Source organism: Myotis yumanensis, unplaced genomic scaffold (genome assembly GCF_028538775.1).
Source record: "Myotis yumanensis isolate MYYU_CA2020_CCGP unplaced genomic scaffold, mMyoYum1.0.hap1 SCAF_7, whole genome shotgun sequence".
Taxonomy (NCBI): Eukaryota; Metazoa; Chordata; class Mammalia; order Chiroptera; family Vespertilionidae; genus Myotis; species Myotis yumanensis.
The window spans coordinates 37,423,840-37,449,574 of NW_027223758.1; the positions used below are offsets into that span (position 1 = coordinate 37,423,840).

Genomic DNA, 25,735 nt, shown 5'->3' on the forward strand with positions numbered 1-25,735 from the left:
TAGTTTATCATCTCAGGTGGGGGGGCTCTGGACTGCCAGACTTCCCAGAGAAAGGTGTTTTAAGCCCTTACTGTGCTGTCTGAGGCCCTGGTGTTAGTCCTCACATCATTTCCCGTGTAGCTAGGCTGTGTGAACAATTTTCTCTGTCTTTTCTGCCTATTGATAACAATTCTTTGGAGGCAAAAACAAAACAAAACTTGAATTATGAATGTCACATACACAAAAATAATGTCTGATGTTACATCCAGAACGGGTTGTGAAGTAGGAGGGCAGAGAAAGAACAAACATTTCAGGCTGGAAGAAGTCTTAAAGATCACACCCATGGGTGTTTTGTTTGAGTCCATCTCTAGCATCTCCATCATGCTTGTGTCTAGCCTCATCTCCTAGGCAGCTCTGCTTCTTAGAAAGTGCCTCCTAATAATAAAGCAAAATCTGCTTCCCCTTAACAATCTCCACCTTCCCGTCCCCCCTCTGGTTGTAGTGTGACAACCTGTAACTATGTGTATATGTTGATTGTCTTCTGGGTATTTGAGGACAATAGCCATGCCTTTCCGAAGTGCCTCTCTCTTCCAGACCACTACTCCAGTCTCTCTAAGCCCACCCTTGTGTAAGACTAGGTGTGACTCACAGTGCACATGTGTCACACCCCATTTGTAGCAAATCTGTAACAGACATCACTAATCAGTCACAGTTCTCTTGTTCAGTCAGTCCCAGGCTTTCTCATGCAATGCTGCTCCATGTGGCTACACCCAGTTAGTAGAGGAGGCATTTCATTGTGGCTTCTGTCCTTTATTGTGAGTTTCTTGAGGACAAGGATTACTCACCCTGTGTCCTTAGTGCCTACCCAGTGCCCAATATATGGTTTCTCCTCTGTAAATAAGCACTTGTCATATGGGATGGATTTGAAACTTGTCCCCATGTGGATTGCCCTCTTCTTGTCAGGCTCCAATTTGGCAATGTCCCTTTTCCAGAATCACCAACAGTACCCACATTATCCAGAATTTAGTGGAGGCTGCCCCCTCCCTGATCCTGCACTTTTTTCTGTAGCACAATCTCAGACCATGTGTCTGTGGTAGGCAAGAGTTGTGAAGGCATTTTTCCACACATGCTGCCTTCTTTTGTAATTCTTACCTGGGGTTCCACACCCAGGATCTTAATATAAGCTCTGAGGATGAGGCCTAGTTCCTTCCTGTGTATCTGTCCCCAGCCCTGGCACCAAGGCACTCAACATTGCCTGTGTTGACCTGAACTGAACTCATGGTTTTCCCCATTCAATTCTGTACTGTTCATTTCATCCCATCTCTGCCCAGGGTTCTTGGCTCCTGATTCTGTCACCCGATATGCCACCTGTCACTCTAGACACAGTGAATGAGCCTGTTAACACCGTCTTTCTATTCTGGGATACGCTTGGTCATTCAGAATGATGAAAGGAGCCAGCAATCAGGGTGTGCAGGATCTGGCAGTGTCTGGCTTTGCACACTGGACACAGGGGCCTGTGACAGCTTGTAAAAAGCCAGGCTTTTGTGATCCATCACCAGGGTTTGAGACCAGCCCTCCAGAAGTAAGGGTAGTTTTATGAGGCTCTTCTAAGTAGTACTTCCCAAGCTAGGCTCCTGGAACCATAGGGCTTTTGAAAGGCAGCAACAAAGTCCACATGTTAGAACCAGTATTTTAAAAGCCAAATAGTATTTTTCAAAATATATTTTATTGATTTTTCACAGAGCGGAAGGGAGAAGGATAGGGAGTTAGAAACATCAATGAGAGAGGATCATCGATCAGCTGCCTCCTTCACACCTCCTACTGGGGATGTGCCCGCAACCAAGGTACATGCCCTTGGCCGGAATTGAACCTGGGACCTTTCAGTCCGCAGACCGACGCTTTATCCACTGAGCCAAACCGGTTAGGGCTCAAATAGTATTTTTAAAGCCAAATCTTGCATTCTCAGCCCCACCCCCCTCCCACTACCTCACCAGATCAGACAGGGGCTGTATACGTCAAGTTTTTGCATTAGACTGGAGCCATAACAGCCAGTAACTCTGCCCATCTTCTCCAATTCATCAGCACCCACTACTAGTAGTTATAGCTGTAATGTATGAGAAAAATCATGATCCAATAACCACAGCTTGGAAGCTGGCATCTCTTAAGCTTGGACCCCCAGGGGTGGTGGTAATAAGGTGTCCTGGGGAGTAGGGCAGGGGCCCCTGAGCAGAGCTATTGACAGAGCCAACTCCGCAGATGGGTCTCTAAGGATAAATAAGACGATGGTTGTGGCAGATTCCAACACAAAATGGGCGAGGGGTAAATGTTGCCTGGCAGGTTGCAGTAGTAGTGATTTTTGAGAAACAGAATGCTATTTGGGGACTTCTGATCAGGAGTTAGAGAGGGCAGAGCTCTCAAGGGCCTTCCTGACCTCTGAAGTCAGGCTGGGAACCTGAAGGCAACTTCCTTCCTTGTTGGGGGGGCACAGGGTGCAGACAGGGAACATACCCACACTCAGAACTTCAGGTAAGGGTCCTGGCTCTGAAACCTGATCCTCAGGGATTTGCCTTTCAGATCCTCGGTTTTCTTGTTTGTACTATGAGGAGGTCAAATTAATCTTGTAGGTCTCAAAATACCATGTAGACATTCTGTATGGATTTAAAAAGGAAAATGGTGCTGCTCCCAGAAACCTGGAGTAGGTGGGAGTTAAAAATCCTTCCCCCGGCCCTTTGAGGGCTTCCAGAACCTGGTTTAAAATCACTGGAATTACAATCTCCTAGGACCACTCCTCTAGCCCTGGAATTTGGAAGCTCCACATCCTTATTTTGATCTCAAGTGCCTGGTCTCCTGTAGATTTAAACTGTGACCTCCATCCAAGGCCAACTATGTGACATGGGACAAGTGCCTCACCTCTCTGAACTTAACTTAGAGGTTGTAGTGAGACTTCTCCAAGCTGGGGATGTCCTAGGTGACTGGGAAACACATGTCAGGGGTTTTGGTATTTCTGGTGAGAGGATGTCTGGGACCACACATCTGAAGAAGGGCCTGAGGAAGGGACAGTGGGCAGCCAAGGTCACAGGCAGGACTGAACACCTTTCTCTTCCATTTGCTCAGGTTCTGGTCCAGGGGGTACCAGACCTCTGCCCCCATGGCCAGCAGAGACAGCGGCTTCCATCATCTAACTCATTCAGAGAAAATCATCAAACCCAGGGATAGGGGTCCATAGTAGCCCTGACTAGAGAACTAGCCTAGCCAAGAGCTCAACCACATCCTGCTAGGTATCACCTAACTCTAGCCCTGGGCAGTGTGGTGAAGTAGTAGCTAACAGCAGCTGGGTCTAAATCAGAAAGACTGAGCTCAAATCCTTTTTTGTGACCTTAGGCTAGTCACTTCTCTTTGAGCCCCACTTTTCTCCTCTTTAAAATGGAAGTGATAAGCCTGGTGACGAGTTGGTGAGCTAATATAATTAAAGCACTTAATGCAAGGTCAGTTCATTAATTAAAGCACTTAATTCAAGGTCAGTTCATGGCTAGTCCTCAGTCAGGAATAATGCTCTGAAGCTTGTGAAGTCTTTTGATGAGCAGCTCCCCATTCTCTGAGAACCACCTGACCTGAGCTGTAGGGTTCATGTGGGGAGCATTGTTTAATCCCTTCCTATAGCCCCTCTGGCTTGAACATGTCAGGACAAAAACCCTCACACCCTGGACCCCAACTGGGGTGTGAACAATGCTTCTGAAGAGCAGCTGTCTCTAGAGCAGGGGTGGGCAAACTTTTTGACTCAAGGGCCACAATGGGTTCTTAAACTGGACCGGAGGGCCGGAACAAAAGCATGGATGGAGTGTTTGTGTGAACTAATATAAATTCAAAGTAAACATCATTACATAAAAGGGTACGGTCTTTTTTTTTTTTTTTCGTTTTATTCATTTCAAACGGGCAGGATCCGGCCCGAGGGCCATAGTTTGCCCACGGCTGCTCTAGAGGGTCAGAGCATGTGGCCCTGGCAACCAAGCAGGTCCCTTTTAGGCAGCTGCACCAGGCCTATGGGGAATGGTCATCTGTGCTCCAGATGGGGCTCTCCTGCCACCTATGTCCTGGTGCCAAGAGCCTGAACCAGACCTGGCCTGCCACCCAGAAGGGGCTTTCTCTGCTTTCACCCAACTGGACTTGAACACCACCAGAAGCACCTCCTGACTGCCTCAATTTCAAGGTTCCCAAGGGTCTCCTGCCTTTCCAAGGAAGAGGCTCTTATAGACAGGCTTTCTGGGAGCAGGGGGAGAGGGGCTAGAGCCTCAGAAGGAGCAAGAAGGTCTGAGGGCAGCTGCTCTAGCAGTCACAAATTGTGTGCCACAGGCCATGGTAGGTGACAAGCATGGACCTGCACAATATTTTTTAAAACTTTGAATTAACTAACTCCATTTTAAAATTCAGAGGTTTGTTTATTTTTGTAAGTCCAAAATTCTGGCTTTTTGCACACATTTGGTAGCTCTAACAATGCTGGACCCACTTCTCTACATGGCAGCTTTGGGCCAGAAGGGGTTAGATGCCTGGTCTCCTGTAGACATTTAAACTGTGACCTCCATCCAAAGCCAGTCCACTTAGCTTACAGCTGGGGAAACTAAGGCTCAGAAAGGATCAGACTCTGTGTCAGGTAGTCAGACCCACAGCCCACCATGGCCAGTGTTGAGTTTAGAACCTTGCAGTGTGGCCTCACAAAGCAGAGCTTTTGTAACACTGCCACTCATCTATAAAACATCAGTGATAAATATCTCCCCTACTAGGCCTGTTTCTGGAGTAAAGTAGCACCTGGCCCAGGACTCACTCAGTAATGATGCTTTTAAATCTGTACATATGATATGCCTTGCCTGGAAAATGTTGCTGGAAGCACTGCTTACTTTCTCTTTCTGTCACCTTTCAGAAATGGTTATTTTTCAAACAACTTCTGATGCTCAGTGGTTAGGATTTGTTTGCCAGGGCTGACCAGCAGACCCTGAGCAACAGATGAATGATTACTCTGACACAGATTGTGCTGTGAAAGAGAGGGCTAAGGGACTGCCTGGCTAGAAGGACCAGAAAGCCCCATTCGCCTGCCTCTTCAGGCTTTTATTGTAACAGCAGTTTGGGATAAAATTTATCTTTTAGATACAATCAGTAGGGTAAGTAATCTTGGGAGGACACATGCGTCTGCAGTGTCCTTTAAGCAAGGACATCTAAAGATTATGCATAAATATTCCAGCAAATTCCCAAGGGTCCGTCCACACATATACAGACTTGTTTGGAAAGGCCAAGGAATAATTAGGAGCGGTCACCTTCAGCCAACTTCCCTTGATTGGAATTTCCTCCTTACAAACTTTCCAACCAAGTCTTGAGCTTCTCTACATTTGTTGAGTTCTCATTCTCACAGTCTCACTGCCCAACTTTAAGCAGAATTGCTCAAGGCTCTACCTCCCACCAGATTGTGTGTGTGTATCTGTCTATGAGTGTGTTGGAGGCTGACCTCAAGGGAGTTCAAAGTCTGAGCCAACTTAAGAGTCAAAAGTAAATCATTCAGTTTCCCTGAGTCTCATTTTACCCAGCTATCAAATAGGAATTTGTTCATTCATTCAATAAATACTGAGCCCAGCAATATACTGGGCCTGGTGCTAAGAAGGCATCCTAATTTTATGTGATAGTTAAGGTCTCCAAGGGTGGGAACCTGTATTAAGATACTCAGGATCCTTATCTGGTAGGCAAGAGAGGCAAAAGACAGGTGAACCAATCAGTTGATCAGTACTTGAATAAAACAAACAGGATTCTCAGAGAAAGCATAACAGTTCTAGATATGGTGGTCAGCAAGCCCCTCATTTGAGTACGTGACATCTGAGCTGAGACTTGAAATCAGGATGAGAATAAGCAACATACAGACAGAGACACACACACAGTCTGGTAGGAGGAAGAGTTGAGCAACTCTGCTAAAAATTGGGCATGAGATCATGAGAATGAGAGCTCAACAAACCCTAAGCACTGAGCATCATAAGTTGTTTGAAAAACAACCATTTCTGAAAGGTGGCAGAGAGAAAATAAGCATGCAGTGGGGAGGGGAGTAATTACTTCAAACCGAGAATAACAGGTACAAAGGTCCTGAGGTAGGTACGTGTATAGAGTGAGGAGTAGCAAGAGGCTGGTGAGGCTGGAATGGAATGAGTGAGGGGAAAGTGCAGGAACTGAGGCTGGAGAAGGAGGGCATGGGTCAGTTCCTATTGTAGGCCGACGTAGGCAATGTGGAGTCTCTTCTTCATGAAGTAGAGAGCCTCTGAAAAGCTTTAGAAAGGGGAGGAAGCAATTCAATTTATATTTTAAAGAATTCCTCCGACTGCTGTTTGGAGAGTGGTTATGGGTGGGTTGGGCCACAAGCAAAGCAAGGAGGCCAGGGGTAGAAGGTGGAAGCCTAGACCAGTCTGCTGGGGATGAAAGAAGCAGGTCCCTGTAAGATGTGCTTTTGTCTGGGAGGAGGAGGAAGAGGGAGTGCAAATTCCCAGGCTTCTGGAGTATGTAACTGAGTGCATGGTGTCCCTCTTGGAGAGTTAGGCCAATGTGGGGGAGGGGAGGATTCAGATTCATGCTGTACATGCTCAGCTTGCCATGGCCTTAGCACTTCACCCAGCGCTGCCTAGTGCACTGGGCTATTGAAATAGGAAGTGGTACACCCTCCCAGCTGCTGTCAGGTCTGCATGCTGTAAAATCCTCTTGACTGCAGGCTAGTTTAGGGGGACTTTATGAGGGATTCTAGGTGCAGAAGAAAGATGCCTCCGTTTTCATTGCCCAGATGGTTCCAGGAAGCCACGGACCTCATCTAAGAGGAGGTAGCCCTCTCAGGCCTCCTTGCCTCTGTCCTTATCTTCCCTTCACCAGCTAAATTATCTAAACTCCACTTTGCCAAGCTGTGCCCTGCTCAAATCTGTCTTCCTGTATCTTGGGCTATGCTGCCCTGCTTCTTTGCTCAGAGAGGATCCCCTCCCTGAAAGCACTGCCTTTCCTTGTCACTCAGTGTCCCTTCTTCCAGACCCAGTCAACCTTAATGTCTTCCCAAAGGGATGTCCCAAGGAGTGATCATTCTTTCCTTCATCCAGAAATCACGGTAACAGGAGTTACAGGGACCCACCCCATGATTACACAAAGCATCATCATCATCATCATATCTGTCATCTCCTTGGCTCCTGTACACAATATATTGGATATCTCACCCCATTTGCTGAGTGAAACAATTAACGTACCCAAGGCTGCTGCCTCCATGTGACCCTCACTTGAGTTAATGCAATGGATGGGATACAAGGTAGTGGTCAGCCTTCAGGCAACCTGGGTTCAAGCCCCAACCCCAGCACTGCCTAGGCTGGGAGATGAGCCAGGATGAGTTGCTCCACTTCTCTGAACCTGACCTTAAAGTGGGGTAATGACAGACCTACCTCTCACATATACCCATGTGGAGGATTCACTTGGCCAAAGTATAGTCAGTTCTCATTATTCATGGTAGTTATGTTCATAAAGTCTCAGAAACACTGAGATAGCAAATATTGAACCATTGCTCCTAGGGGAAATGTAGGGACCTGAAAGCCTTGATTGATTTTCACCCACCAATCAGCATGTAACCTTGTTTTGTGTGTGTTTCTGTTTAAAGAATACTAGACAGCACTTCAGCACTACACTTGGGGAAGGGGGGCATTTTAAACAGAAATCACCAACAAAAAGCACAAAAATGTGAAAAACACAGCACTAGAGAGACCAGGAAAAGAACACTTGCTTATAACTTTAAGCTAAACTAACTCGTAAGGCACAGTGAGGGATGTGACTTCCAGACTGACACAGTGGAAAAGGGGGGGTCACATGGGCTGCCAATAGGAAAGTGGTTCTGAGAAGGCAGTCTGTCCCTGATCCTGACCTAGCTAATTGAATTCTCTCCCAGCTTCCCCTGCTTTGGGGGAAGAAGCAAAGGGAAAGAGGGAGGAATTTGAGGCTGGATGGGTAGGAGTCTTCAGTACTATTGTACCATATACAAATGAGTTGCTGGATTTAGCTGTGTGGTTTGACAGGTTATGCAGTGAGAGAGGGCATGGGATCTTATAGGTCCTCAGCCTCCCTCTGAAAAGCCTATTCCTAAGGTTGGCAGAGGCAGCAAAAAGAGTTTAAGGAGTTCTGGCTCTGCGTCCAGCTCTGTCCCTTCATGTGGGGCCTTGAGTGGGCCCCATTGCCTCTTCTGTAAAGCCTGCTGTCATGGCTCCCACAGTCTGGTCCCCTGCATCCGTCCCTATTCTAGACCTCTTCTTCAGTCCCCTGCCCAGTTTGGGCCCCTGGGAACCAGCAAGCACAAGGGCTATGCTAGGCCTCAGGACTACTAGCAAGTGCATCTTGGCCTCCAAGGCACGTGCAGGGGGCCAGCTCCCTGGGTTTGCTGTGTCCTCCAGTCATAGCCCCTCTTCTGAACATCCGAAGCTCTTGTTTAGCCATCTTATACACCTTGACATTAAAAAACAAAATGCAGAAACAAAATTTATTCTGGCATAATAAATAGGGTTTGCTGGATAAAATCTTGGGGCAGAGGCAGAAATGAGACAAAAGGACTCATTAGAAGAAGCAAGGACTTGTACAGTGTGGGGCAGGGAGTCTGGGCTGGATGTTTATGGCTAGGACAGGTTGCATGGAGGAGGCGTCACACACTGGCTTCTGTCTGAACCTTGGCATGAGGGATTGGCATGGCCACGATGGGGGCAGGGAAGCATGTGGCTCCTGGGGGTGGTGGTTCAGTGTACACATGCTGCTGTGGCTCAGCAATGCTTCATTCAGGATCTCTGAAAATATAAAACACAAGGACCAGCTGGAGGAGATGGTCACACCGGAGGGATGCTCACTTCTAGGCTTCCAAGGCAAATCTGAACATCTTCCAGAGTGAATGGACAAAGAGTTGGACCTATGTGCCAAGGGGTTAATTGTGGCACATACAATGTCTCCCTAGGGCAGGAAGGGCAATAGTCACAGTCTGGCCAAGTCCAACATCTTGGGTCTCTGGGGCACTTGCTTCTTCTAAAGTTTAATTGGCAAATGTTGGTTGTGCATTTCTGGGCTGGACACTGGTCCACTGATACACACAGGACACACTCAGAATCATGGCCACAGCCCTGAGTGCTCCAGTTGATCCACAAAGAGAGGAAAGGGGCAGACTCTGCCTGAGCCAGAAAGAACAGGGTGAAGAACTGGGTGAAGTATGAGAATCAGGGAGGACATGAAAAGGAATTCTGGCAGAAACAAGTGCACGTGCAAAGGCTTGGGTGCATGAAGAGTGAGCTGTGTTTGGGAAAGTGCATTTGGCTCTCTGATGCTGCAAGAAGCATGCTGGGGAGTGGGAGGACAGGAAATGAAACTGCACAGATAGGTGAATAGGACCAAACCGAAATTATCCAAATTTGGGAGGCAGTTAGAACCTTGGATACTAAAGTGCTGGGAGCTTTCACTAAATTACTGTGACTTTTGGGAACTGGGTGCAGGGTTTGTATCAATGATGAGATTAATTTTATTATCCAACAAATATTTATTGAGAGCATTCTGTACTTGAAGTATTACTCTTGGCCTGAGATTACGACCTGCTGTGCCAAGACAGACAAGAGTTCCCCCAACTGTTCTAGTCCTATAATCATCAAGCAAATCCCTAAATGAGCTAAGACAAATGTGATAGGTCCTCTGATGGAGATCCTGAGTGATATGAGAGTAGAGGGCAATCAAAGGAGGCCTCTCTGAGGATGTGACAGTTGAAACGTGAGGAGGTGAGAGCAGCTTTCCAGACAGAAAGAACAACATGTATAAAGCTGGGAGGAAGTGTAATGGGTATGAGAAACACAGGATGGCTGGAGTGTGATGTTGGAAGGGGCTGGGGAGGCGATGGCCTGTGTAACTAACATTTCACACATGTAAAATGAGAGGTGTCCTCTGCAGTCAGGTCCCATCCCCATGCCCTGGGGAGGACAGTGCTCAGAGCCAAGGGATGCCTGCCACCCAGAGAGCCCATGAGGCCCCGAAATCCTCTCTGTTAGTTACACTGCCTATCTGGCTGGGACCTGTGCCCCAGGAGACAGAGAATCCAAGATAAGTTCACTTTTCCTCTTATCGCATCTGGCCATCTGGCCTGGCCTCCCGATAGGTTGCTTTCTGTCTGAGTGGCTGCCTCAGCCAGGGCTCACGGCCTCTGAGAATACGTCAGGACTCTGGGCCTAGACAACCCTGAGAGCGAGATTAGAAAGTTAGTCCTCATTCAGTCCAGACCCCAGACTGTGGGCAACCCCATTGTATCCTGGGGTGGGGAGGTTCCCTCTTCCACACAGATCCATAAACACAGACAAATCAATTCCTGAAATCCCCAGTGAGTCCTGGCTTCAGCACTCTGCTCTCAATGTCCAGCTCTTGGGGGAAAGTGCCCCTCAGCTAATCAGAGAACCACCCATCCTCCCTACCAGTGGCTGGGGAGCGGTAAAATTTTGGCTCCCACCCCTATAACAGAAACCAGTAGGAGCCATGCCAGCCCTGGGCCTGTCTGAGCCTTAACCCCTGTGATACAGCCTGTGTAATCACTGTGCATGTATTTAGTCTTTTGTCATTTCATCACCTGTGCAAGTTCATGTATCCATAGTCAAGATACAACAGTTCCATCAATTAACACACACAAGGATTCCTCTTGTCATCTTCTTATAACCACACTTACATCCCCACCTCTTGTCCATCACCCTCTCCCCAAGCTGCCCCACAACCACCAATTTGTTCCCCGTCTCTATAATTAGGTGATTTCAATAATTTTTAAATATGCTTTTATTGATTTCAGAGAGGAAGGGAGAGGGAAAGAGAGAAACATCAATGATGAGAAGATAATCACTGATCTGCTGCCTTCTGCACGCCCCACACTGGGGATCGAGCCTGCAACACAGGCATGTGCCCTGACTGGGAGTCGAACCGTGACCTCCTGGTTCATAGGTTGACACTCAACCACTGAGCCAGGCGATTTCAAGAATTTTTTAAATAAAAGTATACAGTATGTAACTTTCTGAGATTGCTTTTTTCACTCGGCATTATTCACTTGTTGCTTATATCAATAGTTCATTTATTTTTATTGCTGAGTAGTATTCCATAGTCTGGATGTACCAGTTTCTTACTGTTATTCACCCACTGAAGGACATCTAGGTTGGTTCCAGTTTTGGGTGATTACAAAATAAGCTGCCATGATCATTTAGGTTTTTGTGAACACTTTACCATTTCTATGGAATAAATGCCCAAGAGTAAATTGCTGGGTTGTATGGTAATTGCATGCTTAGTTTTAAAAGAAACTGCCAAACCATTTTCCAGGGTGATTATGTCATTTTACATTTCCACTAGCAGTATGTGTGATTCAGTTTCTCTGCATCGTTGCAAGCATTTGGTGTTGTCACTGTTTTTTATTTTAGCCATTCTGTTAGATTTGTTTAGTGATAATCCATAGTGACAGATGGAGAGATTTTTGTCTTGTCCATAGCCCCTGTGGCACCTGGGCCTCGTTTTGTGGGATTCCATTGGGCCTTCGCCCTCTCCATAATTGGTAGCTCCTTGAAGTTAGGCTTAACCTCACTCATCTGGCTCCTGCTCCCAGCCTGGCCTGGACCCATGGAGAGGCTTGTTCCAGTCCTCATGGGGAAAAGGCAGTTGAGGTTAAGATGCTGAGAAAAACCACTGGATCTAACTCAGCCCCTCACAGCAAGTAGCTCCTGCTGTTTGAAAAGCACCTTCCAGCCCGGCCAGTCTTTCTCAGTGGTTAGTGTTGACCCCTGAACCAAAAGGTTACTGGTTCTATTCCTGATTAGGGCACATGCTCAGGTTACAGGTTCAATCCCCAGTAGGGGGCATGCAGGAGGCAGCTGATTGATGTTTCTCATAGATGCTTCAATTTCTATCCCTCTCCCTTCCTCTCTCTCAAAAAAATAAACACATTTAAAAAGAAGAAAAGCACCTTCCATTTTGGGCAAAAAGTTCAGCATTAAGAAGCCATCTGTGGGCCTTTGGTGTTTTGTGCCCCTGCTGTGAGCCAGCCCTAGAACACGCTGGGAATGGGATTCACAGATTACATCAACTCCCACCCATGGCAGGTCCTGGTTCCCTGAATCTTGGTGGAGAACGGGAAGTCAGACCAGATGTGATGGTGTCTTGAGGGAGGCAACTGGTGTATAGGTTTTCACACAAGAGGAGGAGGTGGGATGGGAATGGCAAGATGGGAAAAGGGTTAGCTGGGCCCTGAGAGATGTGTTGGTCTTTGCTCAGACATAGATGGGACATCCAAGTAGAGAGAACAGGGGTAGAGGGAAGGTAGAGTAGAAGGAAAGGAGCAGTAGCAGGGAGCAGTAGGTCTCTCAGTGAGCCTGAGGAAAGCAAGGTCAACCATTCCTTAGTCGTCCTGACCTTTACTCTGTTGTCACTACCTCCTCTGTCAGGCTCTGTCACAGCCTCCGGCACCATGAATTTCACCTCCTAGCCCATTCCACTGCTAGATAATACCGTTGTGTGTGTGACTGTGGTGAGGTGGAGGGTGTCTTTGGTCCACGTTGGCTTCCCCCACTAGACTTGGCCTTGGCACCTAGCATGAGGGTGGCCAGGGCCTATGTCTGTCTTGGTCATTGCTGTGTCTAATCCTCATTCTCCTGCTCCAGAAATCCTTGCTGAGGGAACTGCTGAGGCCAGGGCTAGAGCCAGGTCAGGTAGGGCTTCAGACTTGAAAGGGGCTTAAGAGAGTTGGGGGGGCCTCACCTTGTCCCTTGCCCTCCTCTCATCCATCTGCAGGTTCATCATGCCTAGTAGCGTATAAGAAGACCCCACCACCGGTCCCTCCACGTACCACATCAAAGCCGTTCATCTCAGTCACGGTCCAGAGCAGTACTGAGTCTGCCCAGGATACCTACCTGGACAGCCAGGACCACAAGAGTGAGGTGACAAGCCAGTCGGGCCTGAGCAACTCGTCGGACAGCCTGGACAGCAGTACTCGACCGCCCAGTGTGACACGGGGTGGAGTCACCTCAGCTTCTGAAGCCCCAGAACCACCCCCAAAATATGCAGCTCTGAAGAGTGAACAAGGGACACTGACCAGCTCCGAATCCCATCCTGAGGCCATCCCCAAAAGGAAACTGTCATCTATAGGAATACAAGTAGGGGCCCCTTTTTGCACTCTGTGTCATCAACTCGCTCTGTGCACCTGTCTGCGTGTAATTACATCTAGTGAAGGCCCACTACGTCTCCTGGGTGAAAGTGGTTTATCTGTATTTGGGGGGATCTAGTCGCAAGTGGCCAAATCAAATTCAACCGTTAGCCATACCTTCCTTGAGTTTGCCCACACGTGCTGCAAAGTCTGCAACCGTGGATACCTGTCCTTCCTCCTCCAATGGGTCATCCCAGTGAATGTAGTTACACTCAGCCAGCCATCTCCTGTCCGCTGTTTGTCCATTGTCTGTCTGTCCACTCCACCTTTTGCCCTGCCAGCCAATGCGTGGGAGGCGGGACTGGCCTAACAGTTCTCTAATCCAAGGTCAACTCGGGTGTGGAGGCCACAGTCCCACTTGGCAGTGGGAGCAGCGTGGAGCGTAGACACGGATGGGCCCGGGCCCAGGACCCAGGGCCCTTGAGCCACAGGGGATACTCAAGGGGAACTTTGCCCAGAGCCCTCTTGGACCCTGGGGACAGGTAGGTGGCTCAAGGCACCAGGCCTACGTCAGATTGAGAAGTGTGATGCCGTTCCAGATGCCTCCCTCCATGGGAAAGGATCCAGGGAGATAACTTTCCAGGACCAAGTGGCCAGAGCCAGGTCTGCTCACTGGAAGCCCAACTCACTCTGCACCCATGGCCATGATGACACACAGCAGGGCAGGGTGCACTAGCTTCCCCTCCACTGCTTCACTGCACCTCCTGCATGCACCTAGTGTCAGTAATCTGTTTCTATTAGTAGAGCTGGGAAAAGTTGGGCCCTGCCTTGCAGTTTTTAAGAGTTGCTCTAAATCCAGATTGAGAGGTTTCTCCTTGCTCTGGCTAGACCTCCAGACTAAAGTGGAGCACACCTGGCAGAAAAGGCAGCTACAGTGGGCCACGAGCTTGAGGAGATGGAACTGCTCCCGTCCCCCACCCCCCACCCCCCTCAACCCCAGGGGACAGTCAAGAAGATGAAGGTGGTGTGCATTGTGGCTTAGGTTTAGAAGGGATCTCCATTTTCCCAGCCGCCCCTGAGCAGGAACATGGCCAAGTAGATAACAAAGCACTAGAATGCCAAAGGAACGTGGTACACAAAGGGGACTGAATGGACCAAACAAGGCTCACTGAGCAATTTCTTGCACTTGCCTGAAATTTTTCCCCCCCAAGAGGCAGCTCTGGACTTCAGTTTCTCTGCATATATAAGGAGAGAGTTGGCCAGGAGACGCTCCTGTTTTCTGGGCTCCTTCATGAGGGATCCAGCCCCTGCCCTATACAGTGCTCCAGGAGGGATTCCCAGGAACACAGAAAGTAGCCTCATCTCTGACCATTAGTCCTGACCGCCCAGAGTCTTTGGGTAGCTCTGCCCTCTCCTGGCTAAACCAGATGCTCTCACCTTTCTGGAAGGTCTGAAGGAGAGTTAGGCTCATCCTTGATTCCTTTACTCAGAAGTATACGCAGGGATAAGGACTGTAGTTCTTGGGCCCATCCTGGGCTTCCCCTTCCCGGATCCACCTCTACCCCCATTCCGTGCTCCTGTCCAGTGATGCTGCATTTCCCAAGCTTGCTTTTGCTGAAGGAGAAATGTGGCCACATCCCCATGGCGAGGAGGAGCCTGGTGCTCGGTCCCCTGGCCCAGAAAGCTCCCTGGCCCCTGCTTCTTCCATAGAGCCAAGAGACTGGAGAGTCTCCAATTTCCAAGGATAACCTGGCAGCCCTTGTCCCATTCCTTTGTGCCTCAAGCCCTGAGTCAAGTGTGGGTTCTCCCTCATTCATGACAATCATGGAAGGGCTGGCGTGGCTACTCCATGGCCACACACCTTTGTCCCAGGAAAGAAAGGCAGGCCTAGGGCATCATCGTTGCTGTGTTTCCTTCTACTTCACAGGAGTATAGACAGAGAGTGCTAGCTTTGCACTTGGCCCTGGCCCTGGCCCTTCCTACCGCTTCCCAGGCAGACCAGTGCTAAAGGTAACCTCAGCCAAGTGTGAGTGAGGCCCAGGAACGGCATCTTAGAGAGTCCAGGGACTTTGCCATCTTTCCCATTGGTGACCATTTTCAAACCCAGAACTGCTGTCCAAGTTTTGCCCCTAGTACAGGTACCTCCAGCCTGTCCTTCAGCTGCAGGGTTGGGGAACTGAACACTGTTGCCTTGAGACAGCCCCATCTTCAACTACACCAGATAACGGCTGTGGCTTTGTGTGTGTGTGTGTGTGTTTTCTTTCTCTTTCGTCGTCCTTTCTCCCTTTCTCTCTCTCTCTCTCTCTCTCTCTCTCTCTGATGCGTGTAAAGGAGAGGACTAGAAGGAACGGTTCCCACCTCTCGGAGGACAACGGACCCAAAGCGATCGATGTGATGGCACCCTCCTCAGAGTAGGGAAAGCCAGTCATCTCCACCCCATCCCACCTCCTGCCCGCCTCCGCGCGAATGAGCAGTGCCCGGCTTAACCTGGTCCAGCCTTGGGCCCACGTGCAGTGTCCGCATGCCTCGTGTTCGTCTGTCCAAATGTCCGTTTGCGTCGTCCCACTAATGTGAATTTCAGCATCAAGTGTGGTGTTTGTTTTTTATTTTTGTCTTTGTCTCCGTGCCGTTGCTGTCCTTGTCCTTCAATAAGGTTGACTGCATTCAGCCAGTGCCAAAAGAGGAGCCCAGTCTCGCTACCAAATTCCAGTCCATCGGGGTTCAGGTAGAGGACGACTGGCGGTAAGTCGTATGGAGGTGGTGGCTGCTTCTCCCCTCTCCTCTTCCTCCCTCTGCTCTCACCTCCCCTGTGCCTTCTCCTCCTGCTCTCCCTAACCCACTTCTCCTTGCTGAATTTCTAATAACCAAGCTGGGTTTGGGTGTGGGCTGTGGCCCAGGAATGGGAGGCCGGGCAGGCAGGTGGGTGGGTAAATGAGCAGTTGCTCTGTGAGATGAATCAGCCCACAGGGGGCCACAGCTGGGCTGAGACATGAGCTACCCCAATGTTGGTGGTCTTCCTGGCCCCACTGCAGCAAACAGACAACCTTATGACCTTGTCCTTGTGTGTGTATGCGTGTGGGTGTGGGCGGGGCCAGGGCTGAGCAGAGAATGAGACGGGGGCTGTGGGACCCGCTTCAGGCGCATGGTGAGCAGATGATGCATCCGTTTCTCTGTCTCCCGTGTGTCCGGGTTGGGGTGGCCTCTGATCTCTGGCTCTCTTGGTGACTCTTATCTCTTCCTGTCCCGACCCCACTCCACCCCCCACCCACAGAAGCAGCGTCCCCTCTCACAGCATGTCCTCCCGACGGGACACCGACTCAGATACCCAGGATGCCAATGACTCGAGCTGTAAGTCATCTGAGAGAAGCCTCCCAGACTGTACCCCACACCCCAACTCAAACTCCATCAGCATTGATGCCGGCCCTCGGCAGGCCCCCAAGATTGCCCAGATCAAGCGCAACCTCTCCTATGGAGACAACAGCGACCCTGCCCTAGAGGCATCGTCACTGCCCCCACCCGACCCCTGGCTTGAGACCTCCTCCAGCTCCCCGGCAGAGCCAACACAGTCAGGGACCTGCCGCCGAGATGGCTACTGGTTCTTGAAGCTACTGCAGGCAGAAACAGAGCGGCTGGAAGGCTGGTGCTGTCAGATGGACAAGGAGACCAAAGAGAACAACCTCTCTGAAGAAGGTAGGTGCTACAAGGACATTGTCCTGGGTGAGGGGAGAAGGGATGGACACTAGTTCTCCAGCTTCTGACCAGATGGCCTCAAGCCTCCTAGTGGGAAGGGTCCTTTAGGTTCTCTTCCTGCATCAGCTGTGAGCTCATCTCTTATTTTCTTTTTTTTTTCCCCCCATCTATCCATCTACCTAGCCAAATCTTTTTCCAGAGAAGACTTATGGCCATAGCTGCCAGTTGAGTAGGCTGTGAGGTCAGTCACACCTGGGTTTGAATCCTAGCTCTTTCCTTACTAGTGAAGTGACCTTGTTCAGGTTACTCTGAGCCTGTTTCCTGATGTTATGTAGAGCTAATCCTACTCTCTAGCTGCATAAGCACATTGTGAGGATTGAATGTGGCAATCATGTAAAGGACCCAACAAAGTGCTACTGTACCATAATTATGCCTTCAGCAGCTCTGTATTGAGCACCTAGCACAAAGGGTCTGTGGGCCTCAACAGGGTTCAAGGAACTATGAATCGGTGAGACAGAAGTCATCTACTTTTCCACTTATGTTTCTATCTATACCATGCCTATTTCTAAATATTCCCCTGAGAAGTTAGTTCAAGAAAACTAGAAATATGTAGGGAGCCTAAATTCACAGATGGTTAATATATAGGAGAGTGGTGGTTTGGAGGCAGGCTCCTGTGGGAAGCTCCAGGCCACAGTGCCAGGAACCACACCTGTATTGGCCTGGTTCAGCCAAGGCTACAGTCTTCAGCCAGCCCCTTGTGCAGAAAGTCCAAGAAGACCAGGTCTGCAAGGTATCCAGAGGGTCGGAGCCAGCATCTCACTGACCCCTGGTGGGATGGGGCCTGAAGAAGCACCCTCTGATGACTCAAAGAGTGCTTCAGAGTCACTGTTTTCACTGTCCTCTAGGCCAGTTCCTATCTTTTTTTTTTTTTTTTTTTTTAACTAAAGCATTAGCATTCTTAGTTGTTTGTATTGATTTTTAGAAAGAGAGGTAGGGAGAGAGAGCTAGAAACATCGATGAGAGAGAAACATCGATCGGCTGCCTCCAGCAAGCCCTCCTACTGGGGGTCCAGCCCACAAGCTGGGCATGTGTCCTGACTGGGAATTGAACCAATGACCTCTTGGTTGAGCCACATCAGCTGGGTCAGTTCCCACTGTGTGTGTGCAGGGAACTGTTGTGAGGTATTTACCTATTACTTTTTACAGTAGTATTTTAAAAATTGGAACAGAGACAAGGATCAGTGAGAGCACTAAAACGCTAACAAGCCATCCAACCCACTGCCCTACCTTAGCCTTATCCATTGTCAGCCTCATCAGCTGCATATGCTGTGTTTGTATTTACCTTCACATTTCTTCTTTTAATGTGATTACCTTTTATTTCAACTCTAAAATTCATTATCATTATATATTGATTTCCTGCTATAATAGATGAGTATTTAGCTCTGTCACCTCCACCTCCTGTCTTACCCTCCATATATTACATCACAGTTTTGGGTTAAATAACAACCAATATTTCTCTTTACTAAGAGCATGTAAATATTGTTCACTGCAGAGCCAAATAATATATTATGGTTTCTTTTCTTTTTCTTTTTTTAATATATTTTTATTGATTTCAGAGAGGAAGGAAGAGGGAGGGGAAAGATAGAAACATCAATGATGAGAGAGAATCATTAACTGGCTGCCTCCTGCACGCCCCTCACTGGTGATCGAGCCCACAACCCAGGCATGTGCCCTTGGCTGGAATCGAACCTGGGACCCTTCAGTCCGCAGGCCGACGCTCTATCCACTGAGCCAAACCAGCTAGGGCTATTTTATTTTCTTACACATTTTGTTTTTCCTAGGATGAATAGTTGCCCCATCTTTCTTATATACTTTATTTTCTAAACTCTTATTTGTAATTTTTTCATATGCTCCACCAGATCTGCTAACCCTCCAGATGTGCACACATGATTTCCTGTTTTCCCTACTGTCCTCTCCTATCCTCTGCTCTGATCTAGCCAGGTAGCTTTCTGGGCCTGCTGCCTAGCTGCTGTCCAGTGACTTCCCTTTTGGTCTTGGCCACTTTCCCATGATGGACACCATGCTTTTTGGACCACATGTTCTTTTGCTTTCTTGGCATCAATCAGTCCCTCATCTTACTAGAGCATACCTTCAACTGGAGGTAAATTTTTGGAAACTGCCATGTCTTTAATTCAGACCTCACACAGTTTGCTGGGTGTAGAGTTGAAAGTAATAAATAAAAATTATATATAAATGTATTTATATGTATATACAATTTATATATATATATAAATAAAGTAGAAAATAGTTTTCCCTCAGAATCTTAAGGGCTGTATGTAATGTGTTAGCTTTCCTTGTTTGTAATGAAAAGTTTGGTGCCATTCCAATTCTTAGTCCTTTGTATTTTTTTTTATCTTGGAAGCTATTAGGATCTTCACTTTATTTATCTTGTGAAACTGCTCAATGATGTGCTATGGAATGGGTCTTTGTCCACTTATTGTGCCAGTAACAAATAGGGCATTTCTAAAGGATGTCCCAAAATTCACGCAAGAAGTAATTTTGATAGAAAACACAGGTTTATAATTAAAAATTGTAAATTTTTATTGGTTCATAAAGTATACAGTATAGGGTTATGTATGGAATAGCATATCGGGTAAATGGCCTCCACGGCTTTGCTGGCACATACACACTCTTTTGTTGAAATTTTCCATGACCAAAATGCGGCTGCTCAGGCAGTAACAGTTAATGGTGCTTGCTATCGCGACATGATAATCCAGTTTTTTGTGCCGTGAAGGCCATTTACCCGTTATGCTATTCCATACATAACCCTATACTGTATACTTTATGAATCAATAAAAATTTACAATTTTTAATTATAAACCTGTGTTTTCTATCAAAATTACTTCTTGCGTGAATTTTGGGACACCCTTTATGTGGGGACTCGGGTCTTCCATTTCTGAGAATAGTCTTTCATTAATTTTAAAAAATAATTTCCTCTCTTCCATTTGTTTTGTTTTCTCTCTGTGAAATTCCTGTCACTCACATGTTGGACCTGCTGGATTGATCCTCAGTCTCTGATCTATTTCTCCTAATACCTATTTTTTTGTTCTCTTTCTAGAAAGCTTTTTCTTTTTACTTATTTTCCCCCACACTATAACGACTTGAGCTATGCCATAAAATTCACTTTTTTAAAGTGTACAGTTCAGTGGCAGTTAGTACACTCGCAGTGTTGGCAGTGTTGTGCAACCATCACTGAAAAGAAACCCCATAACTATAACACATGGTAATTGTGTCTGGCTTCTTTTGCTTTGCATAATGTTTTCAAGGTTTATCCATATTGTAGCATATGTCAGTACTTCATTCCTTATTTCTGAGTAACATTCCATTTTATGGATATACTACATTTTACTTATACAGCCACCTGTTGATGAAGATTTGGGTTATTTCCATTTTGGGGTTACTATGAATAATGCTGCTCTATGAACATTTGTGTACAAGTTTTATATAGGTATATTTTTATTTCTTTTGGATATATACCTAGGAGTGGAAATGCTGGTAACTCCATATTTAACTTGAGGAACCTGCAAAACTGTTATCCACAGAGGCTATACCATTTAACATTCCCACGTGAGGGTTCTAATTTCTCCACATCCTAACCAACTCTTAACAGTATTGGTATTTTTTATTATAGTCATCTGAGTGGATATAAAGTAGTATCTCATTGTGGTTCTGATTTGCATTTTCCTGATGGCTAATCATGTTGATCATCTGTGCATGAATAGAGGAATCTATTGAGGTTGGGAGTTTTTCTTGACTTTATTTCAAAACTCTGTCCATCAAATATTCACTATGGTCATCTAAATAAGAGCTCTTTCTTATTCTGTTCCTTTTTCATAACATTTTTATCCTTGTTTTATGGATAGAGCAATATATACACACACACACACATATATACATATATATGTATACTATTATATGTGTATATATATGTGTATATATGTATATACTAGAGGCCCGGTGCATGAAATTCACAGCCTGGCCTGTGTCCTCTTGCAGTCCAGGAGCCCTCAGGGGATGTCCGACTGACGGCTCAGGCCCCCTCCCTGTGAGGAGCAAACCTAAGCCGGCAATTGGACACCCTTAGTGCTGTTGCAGAGGTGGGAGAGGCTCCCACCACCACCGCTGCACTCGCCAGCTGTGAGCCTGGCTTCTGGCTGAGCGGTGCTCCCCCTGTGGGAGCGCACTGACCACCAGGGGGCAGCTCCTGCGTTGAGCTTCTGCCCCCTGGTGGTCAGTACGCATCACAGCAACTGGTCAACCAGTTGTTCGGTTGCTTAGGCTTTTATATATATAGATACACACACGTATATGATTTACATAAACATTTTTAACTTTTCATTTGACCCTGTATTGTCTCTATTTCCTTTAGGGTTCTTTTTATATTTGTCTTTTGGGTTAGAGGCTTTTCTGGAATGTCCAGTGATCTTTGATTATTTACTCGTATTTAAAAGTGAGGAATTGACTCAGGAGTAAGACGGGAAGAAGCCGGAAATTGCTGCTTTTGTTGTAAGCCTAGTGGTTCCACTTGTTTTTTACTTCCATGATTTAAGTTAAAATAAAACTTAATTTTAGAGTTTCTAAAAGCTAACTATATAAAACAATAAAAAGAACAAAAGTCATGGTAATATGCTGTTAATGTTAGTAATATATGGTAATAACGTCAAAGATGAAGAGTCATTATTTAAGCATCAGGATCAAAACCCTTTAATGGCAGGATAAAAGCTATTATGAATAATGTTCAATCATTTGAATATAAAACTATGTAGTAATATCCTGACTTTCATTTCTGATGTTAGTAATTTGTATCTTCTCTTTTTCTCTTAGTCTGCTTAGCTAAAGGTTTGTCAGTTTTGTTGATCTTTTTTTTAAAATATATTTTATTGATTTTTTTTTTTTTTTTTTTTTTTTTTACAGAGAGGAAGGGAGAGGGATAGAGAGTTAGAAACATCAATCAGCTGCCTCCTGCACACCTCCTACTGAGGATGTGCCCACAACCAAGGTACATGCCCTTGACCAGAATGCCCTTGAACCTGGAACCTTTCAGTCCGCAGGCCGACGCTGTATCCACTGAGCCAAACCAGTTAGGGCTTGTTGATCTTTTTGAAGAAACAACTTTTGGTTTCATTGATTTCCCTATTTTCTATTCTCTATTTCATTTATCTCTGCTCTAATTTTTATTATCTATTATTCCTTCTTCTACCTTTGGATTTAGTTTATTCTTTTTATAGTTTCTTAAGTGTAAGGCTAAGTTGTTGATTTGAAATCTTTTTTTTTCTTTTTTTAAATATATTTTTATTGATATCAGAGAAGAAGGGAGAGGGAGAGAGCAGAACATCAATGATGAGAAAGAATCATCCATCGGCCACCTCCCGCACGCCCCCCACTGGGGATGGAGCCGCAACCCGGGCATGTGCCCTTGACTGGAATCGAACCCAGGACCCATCAGTCCGAAGGCTGACACTCTATCCACTGAACCAAACCAGACAGGGCTATTTTTTTTTTTTTTTTAATGTAAGCATTAATAGCTATATGTTATCCCCCTTAACACCACTTTTGCTGTATCATGTAGGTTTGGTATGTTGTGTTTTCATTTTCATTTCTCTCTAAGTATTTTCTAATTTCCCTTGTGATTTCTTCCTTGATCCATTGGTTGTTTAAATGTGTTGCTTAATTTCCACAATTTTGTGAATTTTCCAGTTTTCCTTTTGTTATTGATTTCTAACTTCATCCCATTTGATCAGAGAAGATACTTTGTTATCTTCTTTAAAATCTTTTGAGTCTTAATTTATGGCCTGGAAAATGTCCCATGTACACTTGAGAAGAATATGTATTCTATTGTTGTTGGGTAGTGTTCCGTATACGTCTGTTAGATCTAGTTGCTTTGTTGTGTTGCTTAAAGTCTTCTATTCCCTTACTTATCTTCCATCTAGTTGTTCTATCCATTATTGTGAATGGGGTATTTAAGTATCTATTCTTGTAGAACTATTTCTCCCTTCAGTCTGGCAGTTTTTCCTTCATATATTTGGATGGTCTGTCATTAGGTTCATATGTTTGTATTTCTTATATCTTCTTGCTGTCTTGAATGCATCTTTGATTCTTAAGAATACCTTCTGTATTCCAAAAGCATAGAGATTTTTTTCATGGTTTCAAAGTTTGTTTTTTGTTGTTGTTGTTTTCTATTGACTTCAGAGAGAGGGAGAGGAAAAGAGAGATAAAAACATCAATGATTAGAGAGAATCATTGATCAGCTACCTCCTGCACGCCCCCTACGGGAAATTGAGCCCACAGCTTGGGCATGTGCCCTAAGAATCAAACTGTGTCCTCCTGGTTCTTAAGTCGACACTCAACTGAGTCACACTGGCCAGGCCAAAGTTTGGGGTTTTATTTATTTATTTCTATGTAGGTGTTTAATCCATCTGCAATTTGTATTTGTGCATTCTAGGATCTCATTTTATTTTTTTCATATGGAAAGCCAGCTGTCACAACACTAGTTATTGAAGTCTCTACTTTTCTCACTAGTTAGTAATGCTAGGTCAATCACAACCTCTGCCAGATTTTAACATATGCAGGGGTGTGTTTCTGGGCTCCATTCTGCTCCTCTGCTCTTTTGTCCTTTTCTGTGTTAATACAACTACAGTTACCATAGCTTTGTAACATGACTTGGTATCTAGTAAGGTGAATCCTCCTTCCTTATTCTTTTTGTCCAAAAAAGAAAACTTAAATTACATCTTCACTCATCTAAGACTAATTTTAGAATTAGTATGTCAAGTTCCTCAGAAAAATTTGTTTAATTAACATCTCTATGAAAGTCTAAATATATTTTATTAGATTTATTCCTTAATACTTTTAGTTTTTGTTTTGATAGTAAAATGAAATTTTTTAAATCTTCATCCACAGATATGCTTTTTTATTCATTTTTTTAGAGGGAGAGGTGGGGGGGGGGGGACATTGATAAGTTACCTCCCACACCCCAACCAAGGATCAAACCCATAACCTAGATATGAGCCCTGATCAGGAATGGAAACTGCAGCCTTTTAGTGCACAGGATGACAGCCAACTGAGCCACCCTGCCAGGGCTCATCCTATATAATAAAAGCCTAATATGCAAATTGTCCCCTCGGGCAGTGGCTCAACCAGGAGATGAGAGTTCGACTGCTCACTATGATGTACGCTGACCACCAGGGGGCGGGGCGGAATATGGCGGGTGTCAGCGGTACTGGCAGTGGGCAGCAGTGGAGGTGCTGCCAGTCCCTTTGGGCCCCAAGGAAAGCGGGACTGCAGCGGGATGGTGGAGCCGGTGAGTGGGCGGTGCCAGCCCAAGGTGGGTACGAGCAGGGCCCAATCGCCTGGCCCATCACCCCACAGGAGGCAACCAGCAGCAGCTGTGGGGGGTGGAGTCACCGCCCAGCTCCCAGGTGCCGAGGGAGCTGGGCAGGGGGCCCGGCCCCAATTGATTGCCCGCAGGCGGGATGGTGGAGCAGGTGAGGGGGCAGTGCCAGGCCAAGGCGGGATGCCAGGCAGGGCTGCAGAGCTGCGAGGCTGGGGGCGTGAGCTGGGGCCCGATCTCCACAGGCCACCCCGAGGGACCCCACCCGTGCACGAATTTGTGTACTAGGCCTCTAGTTTTTAAATATTTATGTATTCCAATTTGTTATTGCTAGTAGATAGAAATGATGTTTGATCCCTGTACATTGATCTTGTGTCAAGCAGCTTTGAATAATTCTCAGTTCTCTTGGATTCACATCATAAATGATCAGAGAGCATTATGCTAAGTGAAATAAGCCAGTCAATGAAGGAAAAGTACCACATGATCTCACTCATTTATGGATAATAGAGACCATTATAAACTTTTGAACAATAATAGATACAGAGGCAGAGTTGCCTCGAACACACTGTCAAACTACAGCAGGAAGGCCGGGGAGGGTGCGGGGGTAGGGGGGGGTGGTAAGAGATCAACCAAAGGACTTGTATGCATGCATATAAGCATAATCAATGGACATAAGACACTGGGGGGTAGGGGAGGCCAGGGGATTGTCAAGTGCGGGGGAAAAAAAGGAGAAATATGTAATACTCTTTGTAATAATTTAAGCAATAAAAAATATATTTTAAAAAAATGATTATAGTGTTTGTTAAAATGGCAATTTTGTGGGTCTCTAATCTTACTGTGTCTCATGCATAGCTTGTCTAACTGCAAGAACTTAAGAACATTGTGAAATAGTAGGGAGAAGTAGCTTCTCTCCTCTGGTCCTAACCTTCATTAATTGAGCAGTTTACTGAATACCTACCATCTGCCAGGCACTGTTCTAGTTTTTGGTGTTTAGTAGTGAACAAAATAAAGTACTGCCCTCATGGAGCTTGCATGGACGAAGCAGTGTTGCTGTCTCATTCAGGGAGATCGGAGAAGGCCTCCCTGGTAAGGTGATTGGAGCAGAAACCTGAAGGGAGCAAGAGGTCTTAGAGATCTGAAGATCAGATGTAATTGCAGGGGCAGAGAATCCTATTGTGGGCAAATGATGGACATGTTCCAGGCCTAGGGAAGGTGGCCAGTGTCGCTGCAGCAGTGAGCAGGAGTGACCGGTGAGGTGGAAAAAGGCAATTAGAACCCAACTGAATGAGGGTTTTAAGAAGGTCAACTGTGTGCTGCTGATGCTGAGGGGCATCACTGCAGAGTGAGAAAGTGGGAAGAGGCTTAGGAGAAATCTGTGTGAGGAGAAATCTGAAATGGTCCTCCGAAGAGTGCAGGGGCACTGAGGGAAGGTTGCAGAGGGAGAACTGGAGTGGGGCAGGGTTAAAACTGGAAAGGTTCATCTTTCCTTTCCCTTTGACTGCTTTTTAAGAG

The 25,735-nt window shown here is 46.4% G+C and overlaps 1 protein-coding gene across 5 annotated transcripts in view; it reads left to right on the top strand.

The window, feature by feature from the left end:
• The window catches only part of DLGAP4 (DLG associated protein 4), a 181,047-nt gene that overhangs the window by 148,850 nt on the left and 6,462 nt on the right, over positions 1-25,735 (top strand). For 3 of the 5 annotated variants that reach the window (XM_070420257.1, XM_070420255.1, XM_070420258.1), the window contains 3 exons: positions 12,796-13,157; positions 15,801-15,889; positions 16,419-16,837. In XM_070420257.1, coding sequence (XP_070276358.1) covers positions 12,796-13,157; positions 15,801-15,889; positions 16,419-16,837 — 870 coding nt within the window. Of the gene's footprint in view, positions 1-12,795; positions 13,158-15,478; positions 15,559-15,800; positions 15,890-16,418; positions 16,838-25,735 lie in introns of those variants that run through there. The other 2 variants (XM_070420256.1, XM_070420259.1) reach the window with 2 other exon arrangements.